Raw genomic sequence first — 19,328 nt, forward strand, 5'->3', positions numbered from 1 at the left:
CAGTTGAAAACAAGGTCTTATAATCAATATTAAGCTGTGAGCAGTTTTAGGGAATGTTGTGAGCTCCACTGATGATAAAATATATGAAGAAATTCTGATCTCTGGGTATGTGTATGTATATATATGTGTGTGTGTGCATATACATGTATATACTACATGCGTGTATTCCTGCCAACATCTGCTTTTGCTTCACAGTAAATGTGTAATGGCTCAATCTTCTTTCATTGAGAGACGAGTAATCTCAGTTACTACGGGGCAGAATCACGCGTGTAAGCAATTACTGTGGGTTCTCTGATGTAACATAAATTCACCGCCTTTAGGCTTGAAAATGACATACCCTGACTTCCTACCTTGTGTGCTGTTTGCTTGTTTAACACAAAATAAACCAAAATAAAACACAGGCAATGAACAGAACCTTTGTGTGGGTCTCATGCTTGCTGCTGCAGTTGTAAGGTCCCCTTTGTGCCAGAGTAAGCTCTTGCCTGGATATTTTGCACTGCAGGGGAGAGCTTGCGGTGAAAAAATTAGCTGTTCCAGACAATTATTTCTAATGCTAGCTGCAATACTAAACTTTTACTGGTACTTTGGGCCCCATATGGAGCCTGTCCCTTAAACATAATTGTTTTAGTTTCAAAAAGTGTATCTATATTGTAAACTTTCTCTTGTACATTTAATCATCAATGGTGTTCCTCATAGGGGATAGCACTTTAAAAATAGCTGATACATCTCAATTGGCCTTTAAGTATTTTAATTCGGTAACAGTCATCGGAGGATTGCAAATGACACTGCAGTAGCGTTCCTGTATTTTCTGGAGTGCAATAAAATCTCTGAGGAGTTCAGCTTGTATGTCATATTGTAAAATAAAACTATGAGGTTTCTTCATCTAAGCAACTTATTTTTAACTCTGAAACTCGAGCCTATTTTCATTTTTGTTTGTGTAAAAGGGAGAGTAGAATATTGCATTCGACTTCGTAGGATTATGCTGTGCAAAGCAGATGTTAAGCTCCTGTAATACACAAAGGGGGCTTTATGTTCTTTCACATCTGTCTCTGCATAAACAGCTCTGTTAACTCTTTAGGGTTCATGTACAGAGCTCTTTGCTTCAGTTAAGAGGCTGCCTCAGGAAGGGCTGATGGGGTCCCTGTGTTGGGGAAAGAAAACCTCAAGAGCCCAGCCAAAGTCAAATGCTGCCCTCTTGGAGCCTGTGAGCTGCCAAAGGAAAGAACATCCCTGTCTGTAGAGGTCCAAAGAGAAAGCTTGGAAAGGTCGTCATGTTTTATTGCCTTGCAGCTTGTACAAGTAGTGCAATAGTAAGTCGAAAGCATTTTCTTAAAGCTCATGCTGCAAAGCTGCTTGGCATTTCATCTCACAGGCAGCTTTTGAGAGGCTCTTTGCACTAGAGAGGGGTTTCAACTCTTGTGTTTCTGTGCCAAAATCCATTAATGAAACTTCTTCATACCAAGTTGATGCACGTATTTTCTTTTTTGTAGAAACTGAGAAGTATCACTTTGTCAGAAGAAACAGTGCAGTATACTGTATTGTACTTTTTCTACCAAGATACCACCTCTACCTTAAATGTAAAAGCTCTTTTCAACCTTTTAGTCTTTAATGAACCCTTATCCATTTTTTGATCCTGATTTATCTTGGTGGTAGAATGTGAATGCTTAGAAATATTTTTCATCGAGAGCATATGGACTACCAGTTACTGTGGGCTGCGTTAAGTCACCTTTTTATGAATTCCATCTGAAATCTGGTAACTAAACTGTCTGTGCTGTGGCTTTGGTACAGTATTGTGTAATGGCTAGTATATGTAGAAAGGTTTTGCTACTGATTTTGGTAGGAATAGGCTTCCAGCTTTTCTGGTTCCAGGAAATTGGTGCTTAGCTGCATAAAAATTTGCCCCAGTAGAATTAAATCAGTTTAGTTTCACAGCAGTGAGCATTTGTAGTGACGCTGGCGTTTTTTTGTCTGGTGCACGTCACCTGCCCATCGCTGATTTAAGTGTGAATAGAAAAGCCGCTCTTGTACTGGAATACATATCCCAATGAATTTAAATTGACACTCAGCACTTCTTGTATGCAGAGAGAGAGAATAGCTTAGCTTCCTTCTTTTTGTCATTTAACATTGTGCAGCCCACCACGGCAGAACAACTGGTCTGTACTTTATAGTACAAGTGTTGCCCAAGGCTTTCCCCATCGCCTTGTTGGGTGTGTTGAGCTCTGCTGCAGGACCCCCGCTCTCCTCAGCGGTGGGATGTCCACTCTGCTCGTCTGCTTGGTTTCTCAAAGGCCTGGGCTGAAAGGGAGCCCAGCTTTGCTGCAGGCAGCTCCTGCTCGTTGGGAAGGAGCTTGGAGCTGTCAGGTAGCATTACTTGGCAGCTAGACTGGATGTGCTATTGGTTTAATTTATGATTTATCTAGGAATGATCTACTTGTATAATAGCTCAGTGCTGCACCTGACAACTCAACTGCCTGGGGCTTGAGGGGGTAAGAGTGTTCATGTTCAGTTGGTGGCGGATTGCTGTCCAATGGGATGGGACTGTATACTGGTGAGAAGTTGAAGGAAAAATTGCTGTCAGGATGATGTTATGTTTAAGCCTCCTTTTGGTATCAAAGCAGTCTTGTAAATTATTGCAGATCTTGAGGTCAGTAGAAGTGCTTCTACGGATTTTTAGTTAGACTGAAAATAGTCCTTAGTCTGTATTTAAATGTTGGGCTGAAATTTTAGAGACTGGCGTTATTGGAGAATAACCCTAATCCACAAAACCCAGAAGGTAAAATGAACTATGGCAGTCTTGCTACTCAAAATGAACAAAATGTAAATAGCCAAAGTTAAGGAAATCTAGATTTTAAAACTTTTTTATGAATCACGGGTGTTTTTTTTAAATGTCAAATTGCAAATCATCTTTAATTGCTGAGAAATCTATGGCAGAAAATAACCTAATATTTTGCTGCCTAAAATAGTATCAGCATTCTTGTACGCTGCAAAATCTCTGGTGTCCTCATGGACTTGTTTCTGTGTGGTTCACAATGAAATTCCACTTGTCCGAATCATTTGCGTAAGATTTATCCTTCTCAGTTTTAAGTCCACTTACAGTGACCAAATGTTTAAACAGAGGCAAGCGGAATGAATGTGCTCTTTGAGAAAAGATAACAAAGCCCGTAACTGAGAAGCTTTGCTGCTCTTTGGGCAAGCGTGGCTGATTTAACTTGGTACATGTTTATGAATCCCCAAACTAACTGTACTTATTTATTTAGCATGCCTCAAGTATAATAAAACTTTGCATCTCAGGAGCCCATCGTGTGTTTTAAGAGGCTGGCCTGTATTTTCTTTACGTGATGGCAGGAGTGCCTTGCTTAACCTTTTAATTGGCAAGAAGAAAACTCACTTCATGGCCTGAGCCACAATCATCGCTGAATAATGTAAACAGTGATGACCTGAACTTGATCTTTCAGACAAGGGACTCACTTTTCTTGGTAGCTCCATTATACAGACAAGCTAATGCTCTGGGGTCAGCGAGGGGCTTTTGTACATCCAAGCACAATAAAGCTAGAAAGTGTTTCCTGCTGGTTAGCTAATTAATGCAGGGTACCACTCCGCAGGAGCCGCCAGTGGGTTTGCTGCCTGTCACCGCTATTGTGCTGCCTGCTGAAGGACACGGAGCAAGGCATGTGGGAAGGAATGAATGCTTTGTCTTGCTTCACCTAGTGCAGGACAGAAAAGTACTAAGGGAAGTCACCCGTTGATTCATTCAGTGACAAGGGAAGAGCTGTGGTACTGGAATGGTCAAAGCATGCTTCTCAGAGTTGTAAATAAATAACAACAACAACAAAATCAATGGCACCCTGTTAGGCGATGCTACCAGATCAGAATTATCTGTGTGTGTCCTTAAATTGCCCTCCCTCCTGACACTGGAGGGCACATTTGAAAGGAGAAGATTGACAGCTTTTCCCTATTAGAATCATGTTTTATGATATACTGTAGAATAAAGAATTTTATTTGAAACTTTAAAAGTACATAGAACTTTGTGACATCTTGTATTTTCTGATTAAAATCTACTGCAAAGCAGTGAGTTCCTTTTCAGCAGGTGATGTAACAAAATACACAGAGGCATTTTAGGGTCTGCTTTGATGTTGTATTCTGGTCAGGTACAGGCAAATTTGTAAAGAGAAAACTTGAGGTGTCGTAGTGAACAGCTTGTATTGCATACTTGAGCAGTAAGGGAGCTAAATCACCTTAATTCTTGCTGGAACATAGCTGGGTATGTGCAGCCTGGGGCTGCCTGCTTCCTCAGCAAGTTTTTAAGTGGATTATTAACTAAGTGTAAGACTGTTTGCAGCATCTTAAGTTTGACAGACATGTGATTGTGCAGGGGGAGGGCAGGGGAAAAGTGTCGTTGCTTTCAGACAAAAGCTTCTCATAAACGAACATCTTCCAAACAGTATCTTGTAGTCTTGTTCCAGATTAAAAAATAAATAAAACAACTGGTATATGTGTTTCATGCCCAGACAATAACTCTTCTGTTGCTTTTTTTTTTTTTTTTCCAGAACTGCTTAATAAAACACGATGAGAACGGATACTCAGCAATAGTGGGAGACTTTGGTTTAGCAGAGAAAATTCCTGACCACAGGTACGTGAACTAATCGAAATACAGCGAGAGCTGCAGTGCCGTTGTAGGTCAGAAGCTCTAGTGAGCCTGGTCCCTGAGGCCATGATTGCATTCTGATAAATTTGCAAAAATTATCTGCAGTCTTCAGTCTAGAACTGCAGGCTGGTTGACCAAAATGTTGCAGCCTTATTTACTGTCCATTTTGATAGATTTATTGGTGATATTTATTCGTCAAAAATGCTCCAGTGAGTAGAGAATTTAATCAAGCTTTTCAGTTGATCTTCTAGCAGGTGCTTGGGAATTTGGGTTAAATAAAAAGGCAAACACAAAAATATTGTCCAGCATTCTGGGCTAGGTTAATTTTATAATAAATGTCCTCAGATTCTAAACAACTTCAATTAGCTTCTTTCTGTTTTCATAGACAATATTCAGTGGTGTTCCAGTACTATTCTCATTAATGTCTGCGTTGTTAAGATCCAGGTTTATAACAAAGAGATATTAAAATTACTGTCTATCAGTAGCTCACCATTTAGCTTTCCCTAGGGTGAATTATGATCGTAATTCATTTGAGGAATGCATAGGTGACTGTCACAAGCTATTGTCACAATTTGAAATAGTCCTTTTGTCGTCCCTCCGTTAGGGAGATCAAGGACAAGGATTTCATTGTTCTCTTTGTATACTGACTTGTGTATTTCAGAGTATTCTGGCAGTGAAATTTGCTGTCGGATTTTCTTCAGTGTGATGCTTTGAAATCTGAGAGTATAATCATAGCTAAAGTTAAGGTAGCTTGATACTAAAACAAACAATGTAATGAAATGGTTGCATTAGCCACCATTTTGGTTTGGTCTAGTCTTATGTCCGTTTTCAGATGCAGTGTCGTTGTTTCCAGCCGGCTGGCAAGCCGGGCCATCTGAGGCCTTCAGAGGCCTCATTTTTACTAGGTGCTCCTTCAAGGTTAGCCACGAGGCAAGCCGGAACCTTCCTTAAGGCGGCAGTGTTCAGCCATATGGAAACATGGCACATTTTTCAAATCTGCTCTATTCCGATTACTTTTAGTTTTTCTCTATTAAACGATTCATCTAGTCAGTCTTGACTTTTTAGTTTTAATAGTTTGCAAGCAGGCTGTGCTGAATACTTGCAGAGCTGCTTATCAATATACATGCAGGGATGGATACCTGCATGTCTTGCTGTGTGAATGGAGAACTTGACATGTAGCCCCAAACTGATGTCCACAAGCCTTTTTATATAGAGATGAAGGAGCCCACTCTGCCAAGAGTTTGGAAACCAAAAGTATTTGAACACCTGTGACCTTCCAGTAGTTGTTTTTTTAAAGTGGCCAGGCACTTAAAAAACAGAAATAAAATAGGGGTAATTGTTTGAAGCTTTCTTTCACCCTCCCCTTCTGCTATTGAATGTTCCAGTGACTCCAGTAGAAAACCAGTGTAAAATACAGTATGTTATGGAACCCACTCTGGTGAAAGTTTCTGCAGATAGTTGGAGTTTTGGAAAGTTAGTAGTAATGCCCGAATCATATTATTTAATTAACGGTGGTTCTCTCTTCCCTCCCTTCCTTGCCATCTATCCTATATCTATATAGTGAGAAGTTACCGGTGGTGGGTTCACCCTTCTGGATGGCACCAGAAGTTCTCAGAGATGAACCTTACAATGAAAAGGTAGGTACATGATATAAACGGACTTTAGTTGTCAGATGTTTCTCTTCAATAGCTTCAAGATTTAGAACTTCCATAATATTAAAATAATTGTTATTTTCATTTTTGACGTTACTGTGCTCAGCTCATTCAGACTAAGGGAGAATGTGAGCTGAATAACTAATATTTTAAATTCATGATGTGGCTTCTTATAGAATTACCTTTAGCATAATTCACTGTTAATGCTATTTCCATTCTGAAATGCCCCACATGCAGAAATGTGTTAATGGCTTGTTGACCTAACACAACCAAGTCTCGTGAGAAATATAGTGAGGTTTCTTCCCTGACCATACATCAACGAAATATGGGTACAAGTGAAAGGTCTATATGTAAACTTGTACGAGTATTTTAATTAAAAAAAAAAAAATTAAAAATCAACATTTCTCAAGTTATGATACCTGGGTAAAAGTGTTCTCCAAAGGTATTTCTAAGTTTTCCTGTTTGTGGCATTGGTATATATATATATTTTTCAGAGGAGTATCAGATCACACTGGATATTAGAAATGGTGTTACCAGTCAAGCTCTTGTTCACACAGGTTTTTCTCTCTCATGTGTAACATTGTCTACTTCAGCCCTGCAAGTGCAGCTTTTCTATGCTAAAGTCCTGTACCTTTTTATAGCTAGCGCTCAATAGTTTAATTGGTGATATTCTTAACTTTCAGGAAAGCAGTACCTACCTCAGTAATTAATGTAATAATTACCATTTCAAAGCTTTGTTAAGAGTTCCAAGTGACCCAAATTAATAAGAAAGTACCCAAATCTATGGTGCCACATTCGTTACTAACCCTGGGGCATGGAAGACTGAAGAAGCAGCAGATCTCATACCTCATCAGCATGAAAGGTGATATATAAGCCTGCCTGATACCTAATGGAGGAGGGATGCCAGCTTCTGCTCTGTAGACTTATATTCCATGTTTTCCTAAATTTTATTGTGTGATAAAGCCAGGTGGGTGGAAATCTGAGGAACTGTGCAGCTCCAGGGGTAGTCAGATAAATGATTACTAAATGTCATGGAAATTTCAGTGGAAATTGATGCTAATATATAATGTTACTAGATACGTCAAGCTTTGGAAAAGACACTGTTTTATCCAGAGGTACTGAACTGTGAGAAAAGAAAAATGTAGTTTTTATTAAAAACAGCATTAATGTTCTAGATAAGCTGTAATCATGTGTATTCTAGACCCATTTTTCTAACCACAGTGATATATAGGCTTGTCATGTTTTTGGCTATGTTGTCAATTACTCCCATCTGTAAGATATCTAATGCAACTTCACCATTCTTTATGCAAGGGAGGCTTTTTTTTTTTTTTTACACTACTGAATTAAGAGTGATTTGGTGGATTTTTTTCTTTTTTTCTTGAAATAATTTTAAAGTTATTATTATTTACACACCAAGAATGCTTTACTGTGAGCATGTGTTTCTTCACATGCAATATGTTAGCTATGATGCATTTGCTTAGTGTTGTAAGGCTGTGGTGTTGGTCTAGTTTCACGGTAACCATTTGGGGCAAGGAGAACCTCATTGGCAGATAAGAACGCTGAGTATTCATAGCTGAACCATGTGGCTATTCATTTTTTTCTCTCTCAGGCGGATGTGTTCTCCTACGGTATAATTCTGTGTGAGATTATAGCAAGAATACAGGCAGATCCAGACTATCTCCCTCGCACAGAGGTAAGTGGTTGTGTTTATAACATTGGTGGGAGGAGGTAAGTTTGCCATGATAATGGCTGGCCTTTAGAAGTTCTGGTGCTGCTGCCAAAGATACGATGAATAGGTGTTACATTAAAAATAGCTTGTAAAAGGCTTTTGTTCTTCTGTGCTGTTATTGTAAGAAGCTCCATCGAAGACACTTTCACACAGCTGCAGTCCTCATGGGGAATCCTTTCTGCCTCTGACTGACAGAAGGTGGAGAGTGTTGCAGTGACATTCCTTTTGTAGAGTGACAGCTCACGTAGACTTCTCCCCAGGTTCCGAGCAGAGCACTTTAGGCACACTGCATCCGCTAAGCAGCCCCTCCTTGTGAACGGGGCAGCAGCAACGTTAGCAGTAGCTAAAATAAGCTCACCCTTATTTCTGCATAGACTGTGCTAAGCACCATGGATCTGAGCTAGAATTGACTAATCAAACAAGATACTTCTTTCTTCAGTTGCCTTTTGGTTGAGTCCCATCTGCAGGGCAGCTTTTGGCCCTCTATGGGGAGGCTTCCAAATTGCCCATTCCCCTACAGTTCTGTAAATGCAAAATTGGTTAGGTCTTGAACTGCAGTAAACAGGAGATCATTTTGTTGCCCTGCCCTTTGGATTTTATAGAAGTGCATTTAAGGAACTGGATAATTTGTAGTACCAGTCTGCCATCCACTGAAAAATTAAACATTTTAATGAGTAAATTCTCATCCTAGTGAAGCCTCTGGTTTTACAGCAGGCTGTTGGCTTACACTGTGCAAGTCGCTGTGGTTATAGTATAGGATATTGGTTCCAGATCCACACGGGCAACATTTCAAGTGCAGTGGGTTGCAGTTGAGCTCAGGAAGAAGGATGGGCTTTGAAGTCAGCTCATTCTCTTACAGGTATCTTGTATCAAGTAATCCCCATCGGGAATGCTGCAGTTTGGAGTGTGCGTGAAGTTTTCTCAAAATTCTGATGTGGCTGCTGAGAGATGGTGTTCATGGTTATTCCTGATAACTCCATGTAGGGACACCCTGGAAAGAAGAAACTTTTGGCTGGGTAGCAGACCTCATTTATATCTTTATGATGTGTTTTTGTTTGCACAGAATTTTGGATTAGATTATGATGCCTTCCAGCACATGGTGGGAGACTGTCCCCCTGACTTCCTCCAGTTGGCCTTCAACTGCTGTAATGTGAGTATCTTACTTGAAAGGGAGAGGCCTAAACTGGAGTCTTCTGAATCTTCCTGGCTGTTGAAGACAGAGCTTAAAGTATTTACAGAAGAGACTTGAAGAACCTACCTATAAAAGTAGCGTACATTCTGATAACCCAGAAAGCCACTTGTGGTTTTTATAACCATTCCCCTTGCAAAAAGGTCCATCTTGTGTTTTTGCAATTCTGTGTTCTGTCATGCCAAACAAACAGGTCTGGAGCACTAAACAGCTTCTTGCAGGCTGCTCAGGCTGATCATAACCAGTTGTATGCTATTGACTCCGGCTGGCCCTCAGGCTGACAAAATCCAGCTGTTATTGTGTACAGACCTACTGAGCTGTGACAAAAGAATTCTGGGTTGTTCTCGCCAACAGAGGGGACAAGCAAATCAAGAGCAGGCACTAAACTACTCTAAACTTTCTATATGCTGCCTTTTGGAAAGTGAAATAAACCTCCAGATCCTTAGCCTGTGTTCCAAAAAACAAACCTGGACCCAGATGTTTTAGTATCATTAAGGCTATATAGGCAGTGCACTGTATAGAGTAATTTTTCTACCTGTTATTCAAGTACAAATTGTGGTAGTGCTGGATACCTGCCTGGCTCCTCAGTGTGAAAATTCCAGGGGAGCAGATCTCTTTTGTGGGTTATTCCATAACAGAGGTTGCTAGTACCTTGGTATAGTAAACTGGTTTATACAAAGCAAGACAACCTGAGCTTCCACCAAATTCAGCTGAAGTTGGCAACGTCCAGTTTGCACAACTTAAACTGAGGCAAGTTTATTGGCCGAAACTTTGTCCGGACCCCACAACCAGGCCGTACTGGAGCCAATACCAGCATTGCGTCCCAGTGAGTGTTTGTAAGAAAATTCTCAGAACAGGCTTTTTATTTCTGTCTGTTACTGATTTTTCCGGCTTCTTTGTCTTGTCGACACTGCTGCTGAAAGAAGCAGTCTCATCTCTCCATGCTCTTGATGCTTATTTTTGCCTCAAGCTCTCCTTTTACTTTGTATTAGTACAAATGCCCATGTTCATTCAAGGGGAGAGCAGTATAAGGGTGAGGAGGTGGGGGGTGACTGCTGCTCTTGACACAAGGTAGTGTAAATTAATTCTAAAAATGTTTAATTCTAAAAACTTGCTCTGGACAAGCTATTTCACTCCTCTGACTTCACCTTAGTACAGTGGAGCTTGCTTCACCAGGACAGTGGTACAACTGACTCATGTTTATGGAGTGTTTTGACTATGTGAGCACTAAAGGGTTTGGCTAGAGGTAGGATTTGACTTTGGAAATCTCAGCTCCCACCTGTAGACTCCAGAAATCGTACTGCACCCAGATGCTGCATTAGAACAACTTTCTTGCTACTCTTGAGCTCTTCAAGTGTGATTTCTGTTTTGTTTTGGTTTTTTAAATTACTGTATATATGAATTTTTAGCTCTTCACTCTGTGTTGCTCGATGATGTTCTGGCATTGCTGATCGTACCAGTTCTCTTCAGAAATCTCTCTCTCATAGGACCTGTAAGGCAGTATCGGGGAGTTCTTTGGGGTTTGTTGTATACAAAGCACCACTGTTCCCTTTGTTCTAAAGGTGAGATCTGTCTGGGCTTGCCTGCTCTGAAAAAGCCTTTAGAGGGCTGGAAACAGGAATCAGGTCAAGCAGAATCTTTTTTTAATAGTGTAGTGACGTTAACCTTTAGCTGCTGAATTAGACATTACTACCTACAGTAGTTAAACCTGCAACATATATACAGGGCCAATGTTCAGAATGATTAAATACCTTCTAAGTTACTACTTAAATTAAGCTGCTTGCCCTCTAGTACAATTTTAGTGTTGGACTTTTAGGGATCCATTTCTACTAGGGTGAATAAATAGATACATACTGATAAATACAAACTGAGTACCTACTGATGACTGGGGGTGGATATTTTACTTTGGCAAAGATGGAATTTTTTTTCTGTTGCATTACTTTATCAAATTATATAACCAATGTTGCTTCCTTACAAGACACACCAGTACAGTGAGTAGTAAGGCTAATTAACAGATGGTGGAAGGATTACAACATTTTAAACTTTAATATCGGCAATGCCATTTAGGTGGGTTTTAATTAAAGCCACAAGGAGATGATGGAAGCGTTGCAAACTTTTAAAGAGTTATTGCTTCAGGCGCATTTGGAATTATATTGATATATAATCTCTAACTGATAACTGGAGACCAGAAAGAAATCTTTGAACTCTGAAAGCTGTTTAAACAAACAAACAAACCCCTCTCTCAGGCCCTGAATCTAACAGCTTCAAACCTTTTGAACTTTAAATGCCTCCTTATAGAATGTTTACAACTCAATAATTAAATGCGAGAGGTATACTAGAGAGAAACTGGGACAGAATACTAGTTTTCCTCTGCTTTACTTATTTTTTTTTTGGTCACAGCAATGCACTTCTTAAAACTGTCTTGAATTTCCTCGGTTCCTTCAGATTCTTCAGATTGTCCCTCTGTCTGTCCACTGTGTAAGTAGAATAACATGGGCAAACCCACATGAACTTATTTGGTTTGTGTGCATTCACAGATGGATCCAAAGTTGCGTCCTTCATTTACTGATATTGTCAAAACACTGGAGGGGATTTTAAACCGCCTGAGAAATGAGGACTCAGAGAGAGAGAGAAAGTTTCTGAACCTCGACAACAGTGAAAGGAAACCCAAAGGTCAGTGTCTGTATTGCATAAACATGGCTGCAGGCTAATAGCAGGAAGGTGCAATGCTTCGTATTTTAAGGACTGGGATTTCAGCTATATATGGTATTATTTACAGCTTATGAATGATTCTACTCATAGTCTGAAAATTATTTTGGAACAATGCCGTGTACTTTGCACTTTTCCTCTGGGAAAGAATAGCTGTTTCTTGAAGTGCCTCTAAAGATTCTGCCCACAAGATCTCGAGGGGAAATTTAGAGTTCATTCAGGAATGTTTTTTTTTAACTTGCTAATAGTAAATGAAAATCCATCAACTTTTGCTTTGGCCCTGCCATACTTAGTGCTTATACATAATTTCTTTGTTGTATATTACATGTAACACTTAGAAGCTTCTTAAATTTCTTCAGGAGGAAGAGCAGAGAAGATGCAAGAGTATTATAAAATACTCTGAAAGTCTGGAAAAGATGAATCCCAGATCTGCTTGGGAATGCCGGCCTTGAAGGGCTTTCTTTAAAGCCATCTAGTGCCACCTGGTGTGGGGAGCAGAACTGCACGCAGTTCTCAGGCTGCTGCATATTCTGTCTTGGGTATCTTTTATAGACTTCTGGCATTGGAAACTTAGCGTACAGTGAAAATACTTTCTCATTGTGTATACATAAATACACAGTATATATACATATATATCTATCTGTAACATGGTTATAGATTGAAATAAGTTCTGTATTGCAAACCACATGGGGTGCACGCATGTGGTGGTTTTCCCATACCTAGAAAGCATTTAAAAGAAGTGCAAGTTAAAAAGGAAGATTTTTTGTTTGTTTGTTATTTTTTTGCTGGGTGGGGGTGGTTGGTGTTGCGTTTTCTTTCTTTTTTCTTTTCCTGGCATTCTCCCTTTGGAGTACATGTCAGATTTGCATCTTCTTGGAGAAGAAGTGTTACATGCTATTCTCTGTCTTGCATAGCCTTCCCTAGGTGGAGTGACTGCAGTCTAAACTATGGCAGTATTTAAAGGGAAAAGCGGAAATGTGTGTGTGCTTATTATGGAAATAGTAATCAAAAGGAGATATCACTTCTTTCTATCTGTTTGCTGTTATTCTACCACGACTCTTGAGCCAATGGCAGATGCACATTCCAACGCTCAGGGAGTTAGCATTTTTTCGTGAAACACTACAATTTTCTCATGCTGTCCTAGCAAAATAGCTTTTATTTATATATATGTGTGTGTGCACAAAAAATATATGCACACGCATATGTACAGCTTTTAAACTCTTATTCATTAGAGTCAAACTGTTATATACTCCTACTTTCTATATTGGATAATGTACTGAATGAAGGCTGGGATGAAATGATTTAAACTCTTTATGCTGTCAGGAGGGGCATTTATTTTGGTTTTAGACTTTTCCCCCAGGGTGAAAAAGTCCTAATTCCTTTGGCAACTGTTTTTTACTCGCTCTTCCTTATGGTCAGTATTATCACGAGATCTTGGGCAACCTCTGCTGGAGGCCAGGATGGTAACTCTAGCAGCATGCAAATTGTTCTGCTCTAAGACCACCCAGTGCCATCTCTGCTGTGTCGGTGTACTGGCAGCAAAGAGGTTTGAAAGGTCCCTAAAATACAGGGTTTGGGTAGAGGAGGGAAAGATTTCTTCATTCCTACCAAATTTTTCTAGTTTTCTTTCCTTTTTTAATTTTTTTTCTGAAGACAATACCGTCTTGCCAAATTAGCATCATCCCCCATAATGTGGGTGGCAAATTTGATCATAAAAGGATACGCAATCCTGTTTCACTGCCTATGAAAGTAAGATGGCATTAACCGAATTTGCATTTCCTTAAGTCTTCAAGATGACTATTCATTAGCCTGAGGCATGAATAAAGAGCAGATAATATTTTGAATGTAGTTTGACTGCCTTACTATTAAAAGGTCCTGTGGACAGGGCTGCTCAATCTCTACATTGGAAACCAATAATATACAGAGGAGGAGGGAAAGGTGTCCTTGTGTTTTTGCAGGACCTTGTAAGGAATGAGGAAACATGCTTATGGAAGATACTTTGGAGCATCAGAAATGCAGCTTTTTCTTTCACAGACCCTTCATGACAACTGTAGTGAGCAGACATGCAGGCACATAGCTCCTTTAAGCTAAGAGTATTTCTTTTCTTCTACTCAGGCTCAATTGAAAAAGGACCAGGAGTAAAACGTTTGAGTTCCCTGGATGACAAGATCCCACCCAAGTCACCCCGTCCGCGTCGGAATATCTGGTTGTCACGCAGCCAGTCGGATATCTTCTCCCGCAAGCCTTCCAGGAAGATAAATGTGCAGGACCCCTACTATACACCAAATAAAGGGTTAGGCCGGAAAGTTAATCCCTTCAGTGCCCGAGAGGACCTCAAGGGAGGGAAAATCAAATTCTTTGACATGCCAAGCAAGTCTGTGATCTCCCTTGTGTTTGATTTGCATTCTCCAGAGGCAGGTGGAGGCCTGAAAGGCAGCCAGTCCCAGTTCCGGCAGGCGTACAGCACAGACTGGCAAGAATTTTCCCTTCTCCCTGGGAGGAGGTGCAGATCGCTTCCACTCTCCCCCGAATTGCCGCACAAGGAGTATGGCCTGTTTGGGGGACTGTCTTCAACTGTCAGCAGGTGCGACCCAACCCAGCTAAGCACAGAGGTTCGGCAAAAACTCCTCAGCAGCAGTAAATATGGTGTGTCAGAGATTCCCCCCTTTCAAGCCAAGCCTCACAGGTCAGAATTTCTTTCTGTACCAGGACAAGAAGAGGATATGGACTGTTCAGATGGGCCAGTGGCCCAGGAGGAAAATGGGTTTTGCCCTGTTGAGAACACGTGCAGAGATCCAGCCAGCGATCAACCGTTAGTGCTGGCCCAGCCTGAGCCGCTATCTTACAAAAAGCTCCCAGTTGAGAATTCAGTGAACTCTGAGGGACATGGCTCCTCACAAGTGTTCGTGGGTTGTCTCCCTTCTGAGGAGATGGAGGTGGAAGATGACCACCTGAAAAATACTCCACTAGAGTCTACAAAGCCTATGTTCAGTGTTAGTCCTTGCACTGAGCTGAAGAGAGAGGCATGGCCCTTCAGGGAGCAGGATGGGGACAGTCCTGCCCCGTCGTCTCAGATGTCCTCCAACATCTCAGCAAGTGGCACCATGCAGTCAACTTGTGACATATGAAGAGAGGGCTCAAACTGAATGTGTCCATGAGGGAACGCTTGTTCCCAGTTGCTTAAACTCGTGTTTTTTCTATAGTGCTGGGCTTCACATTTGAAAGAGGCTCCGCAGATGGTAGAAACTGGCTGTCAAACTGATAGCTGCAGACAGTGTCTGGAGAGACTGATTATTTCAACTTTATTTCAAACTGTGCTTATTCCCTTTCCTGTTTTGCATTAGGAGGGGGAACTGCTCCAGCCAGAACGGCCTTGTGGGCCCTGCAGCCCTTCCGAGGGGCAGCAGGCAGAGCAGCCACCATGTAAACAGTTTGACCAGGGTTCCAACATGAAGCATTTCAAGGCCTTAAGCTCCATGTTGGGTAGAAAGAGCGACACTTAGGTTTTCCCTCTTCCTCTGACTGACCAGCTGCTCTAAACCACTGCAGATCTTGCATTAATATTCTGCAGCAGCACATAAGTCAGAGCCTCTATTTTAGAAATGGGCACAGAGATCTTTCAGAGCTATGCTGAGCAGATAGGAATGTTCTCTGGTCCCAGAGCTGCTGTGAATGCTGTGGCAGCATTAAACAAGCTCTTCTTTCAAAAGCAGCAAAAAGAAAACCCCTCATGCTGGTTGCAATCTGCAGGCTGAATCACATGACAAATACTTTGCAATTAACAAGACAAATCTGTTCCCTGGTGTTTCGTTTTCCTGTGGGATTTGGTAATGATGTGTAATACATTAGTGCAGGAAAGCAGGATGTGTTAATCGCTGCTCCCCTTCTTGCACACCTTTCATGCACCTCAACTCGGGTGAGGATTTGCCCAGGGCACAAGAGGAGAACCATATTCCAGGCATTGTCATGTCTGAGCTTCTGGAGGAACTGCCAGTGAACGCACCAGCTTTCAGGGGTGTAGGATCTTACCTCTGAAGAGCTGAATGGACATCATGATCTGTTGCTGCAGAAGAGTTAGTTAAATACCATATCTAGATCATAGTTGACTATTCCCACTAAGCTAGAAAGGTCACATTCACCTCCCTCTCTGGTGCAACATCCCATCTCACTGATATCATTGCAGTAATGATGGCTCCTTATTTAAAACCAGACTGCGTGCTAGAGGACAGGAATCCCCGGCTCAGGGGAAGCTGCCAGCAGCGGTGCAGCCACACAAGTGCTCTTGGAGGACAGACAGCAGACTCACGGAAGGGCTTTGCATTGTCAAACTGAAGAAAATTAGCTTGTCCCAAATTAACTTTTTTTTCTTCTACAGAAGGAGGCTGTTGTCTTAATTGGCTTCTACTGGCACTGAACAGGCTGATTTTTTTAATTTTTTTTTTTTTTCCCCTCTATCAGCAGGAACACATGAAAGAAGCAGTTGCATGAGCTTTAATGCTGCTTGCTGGAACCAGCATCAGAGTTCCCCACTCTGGGGTGTAATGTATGGGAAAGCTTATTCTGCGATGATGGCTGTGCCCCAGCCTGCCCTTCTCTGCTTCTGTCCCAACAACACGGGATTTTTTTTAACCTATATTATCATTCCTAAGTGAGGTATGCATCACATGCCTGCTGAGCAGATGGTGATGCAGGGAAGACAAGAATTTCACCCAGGTAGCCTGTTACACTCTCTTCCTGCTCTCTTGTAAGGATGCAAAGTGTAAACTCTTCTCTGATGGAAGCAAGACTATTCCTACTCTTTTCCTATCAAAGAGGAGAAAGCCCTAGTCCTTTCTTGGCTGAGATGCCTGTCTTTCCAGAGGTGTAGGTGACTATTCTGCGAGTTGTAAGTATGACTTCCTCTTGTGAAATGCGTTAACCTGAGCAGCAGTTATCCCTTTGCAGTGGCTGTGAAGAACTAAATGAGAAACCTAGTGTTGCAGAGTTACTTTGCTCAGTCAGCTGTTAGCCGTTCGTAAGAGAAATTGCCCATCCTCACCAAGATGGCCCCTGTTGGCCCACACCTCGGCCCCTTGAAGGGGCTGATCTTTAGAGTTGTCTTGTATAACCTGTCTGCAGAGTGCAAGAGCAGCTTCTGTGGCTGGCGCTGTGTGTGTGATTTCCTTTGAGGACAGGGAACAGTCAGTGAACTCAGTTGTGAGCAGTTGCCTGCCTAGTGCCTGCTTCCCCGCCCCTCTTCACTCTTTCTATCTTTTATACAATTGTAATCCTTCAGGAGGGAAACCAGCAGCACCAGCTTCTCTTGTCACAAGATGTGTTTGGGTGTGTGACTTCAGACAAACAAGCAATAATAAGGAATAGTTTACCTGTGGATCACCAGCGGTGAGGAAGCCGTCCGGCACCGCGCGGCTGCCTGCAGCCTGTGTGGGTACGCGCGCCCCTGCCCTGGGGGCTCGCGGTAGCCCCGGTTGCCAGCGCTGACACCTCCTCGTGAAGCCTGTTGCCCTCTCTAACACTGACTGCAAAGCCTGTGCAGTCAGGCTTGGGTACCGCTATGGCACCTATTACAGTGACCTCAGCTGTTTCCTTACACCACTGTCTTTTAAAATGTTTCCCTGCTCTGAATAGCTCTCTTAGAAACCAGCATGACTGAAGTTTTAGTTTCTTAAATGTCCACTCTAAGCACAGCCAGCTGATGTGCATAGGGCACACCTATCGACTTTTCTAACTCTTTGTACTGAGGTGGAGATGTCAGAAAGAGAAATGCCAAGGAATAGCGGCTCAGGCCTTTTCTAGATTCACGGTCTGCATGGCAAGAGAGGCATGTGTATGGAACTGGGGCAAAAGGCCGTTCTGAAATAGCTCAGTGCTTGCTAAAACCCAGCGTTTCCGAGGGTCTGGATGCAGTTGGCACTCGCTAGGTCTCATCCTTTTGGTTGTGTGAAGCTGAATCTAGGTTGTACCTAGTAAATACTCCTAGGTTTTCTGCCTACCTGAGGGTGCTTTTCTACTGGGGCCATTTTTGGATAGCTACTGACGAACATGAACACGTGGTCAGCGAACTCTTTGTTTTATAGTGATGTGACAAAGTTTTATTGTGATTGGATTTTATCATGATTTTTGACTTTCTTATGGGAGCGGTTCTTGCTCTTTTAAAACACTTTCTACACATTGCTAGGTTCCCTGAAGAGATCAAAGGTATGTTTAATTAACTTTAAATCTTTCTATGTTGAATTCATTTAAATGTCCGTTATAAGCTATTTTTGTTGAGGTTGCAGGTTGATAAAATGCAACTAAGAGTGCGTGTGAATTGCTGCCCCTCAAAAGCAGTGCAGACAAGGGGCTATAGCAGACTTGTACTTAATGGAGAGGCATTGATGTATTTTGTGTAACAGAACGTTGGTATTTTTTGCCAGTACAACTAAAGACACTTGAATAATTCCTGTTTGCACTTAATGCTATTGTTTATATTGCATGTCACTACATTTCTATGCAAAACAAATAACCTTTCTTTTGGGAGGAGGGGCAGCCAGATATTTGATTAAGTATAAAGATCTTTGCGAGATGATCTATTTTCGTATTTATGAAGGAGTTTTATGTCTTAATATTTTGCAGTCTGTAAATAGCTCAACTTGTAATTAAAGGCTTAGGAAGAAGTTTGTAGCCTGTGTATAATAGTTAAGTTAACACTGCCAGAAAAAAGAAAATCTTTGCAAAACAACTTTTCTAATATTGTGGATATTTATGAATATGTAAAGAAAGCACGTCTTGTTTTTATGTTGATTGACCTTCTGACTTTTTTGAACTATAGAAATGGTGTATGTTTTATTGGAACTGCAATAAGAAGTAACCAAAGATGAATCCAGTTAAATATTTTCATAATTTTTTCTCGGTCAGGTTTTGTAAACTTTCCCAACTTGCTTTCAAAATAAAAATAAAATCAAGGCCTGAGTCTTGTGATTAAAAGGACAACTCTGCATTAAAAAGCTGGCTCAAATGCCTACTTAAGCTATGGACTACATTAATACCTGGCTTGAGATCATATTCATTGTTAGTCGGTGCTGAATTATAACTCTGAATAAGGATGACAGTTCTGTTTATTTCTCTCCTGCATTTTACTGCTGTGTTACGCTATTAAATCCATGAGACTCGAGGACTTTTTCTGCTCTGCAGAGTGGGCAGTACCTTTGGGGCCTTTGGTAGCTTGTCCATGTGACTGCCCTGTCCCAGCCCCACGGAACAGCTGCAGCGGCACAGGCAGCAGTGCAGTTTAACAGAACTACATCTGGCTTGAAGTCCCACTGCATCTCCGCTTACTGAGAAGCCTGAAGACCTGCTGTGACTCGGTTCTGTGTGCGGTTACCCTGCACTGCAATCAGCTGGTGCGTTTGGGAGGGGCAGCTT

The 19,328-nt window shown here is 41.5% G+C and overlaps 1 protein-coding gene across 2 annotated transcripts in view; it reads left to right on the plus strand.

Moving 5' to 3' along the window:
- The window catches only part of TESK2 (testis associated actin remodelling kinase 2), an 83,572-nt gene that overhangs the window by 52,112 nt on the left and 12,132 nt on the right, over nucleotides 1–19,328 (plus strand). Inside the window, exons 6-11 of one of the 2 annotated variants that reach the window (XM_082052267.1) lie at nucleotides 4,548–4,630; nucleotides 6,207–6,282; nucleotides 7,907–7,990; nucleotides 9,090–9,176; nucleotides 11,753–11,888; nucleotides 14,040–18,869. In XM_082052267.1, coding sequence (XP_081908393.1) covers nucleotides 4,548–4,630; nucleotides 6,207–6,282; nucleotides 7,907–7,990; nucleotides 9,090–9,176; nucleotides 11,753–11,888; nucleotides 14,040–15,052 — 1,479 coding nt within the window. In that variant the 3' untranslated portion in view covers nucleotides 15,053–18,869. Of the gene's footprint in view, nucleotides 1–4,547; nucleotides 4,631–6,206; nucleotides 6,283–7,906; nucleotides 7,991–9,089; nucleotides 9,177–11,752; nucleotides 11,889–14,039; nucleotides 18,870–19,328 lie in introns of those variants that run through there. The other variant, XM_082052266.1, reaches the window with a different exon arrangement.

This window comes from Streptopelia decaocto, assembly GCF_964273445.1.
Source record: "Streptopelia decaocto genome assembly, chromosome: 5".
Lineage (NCBI taxonomy): Eukaryota > Metazoa > Chordata > Aves > Columbiformes > Columbidae > Streptopelia > Streptopelia decaocto.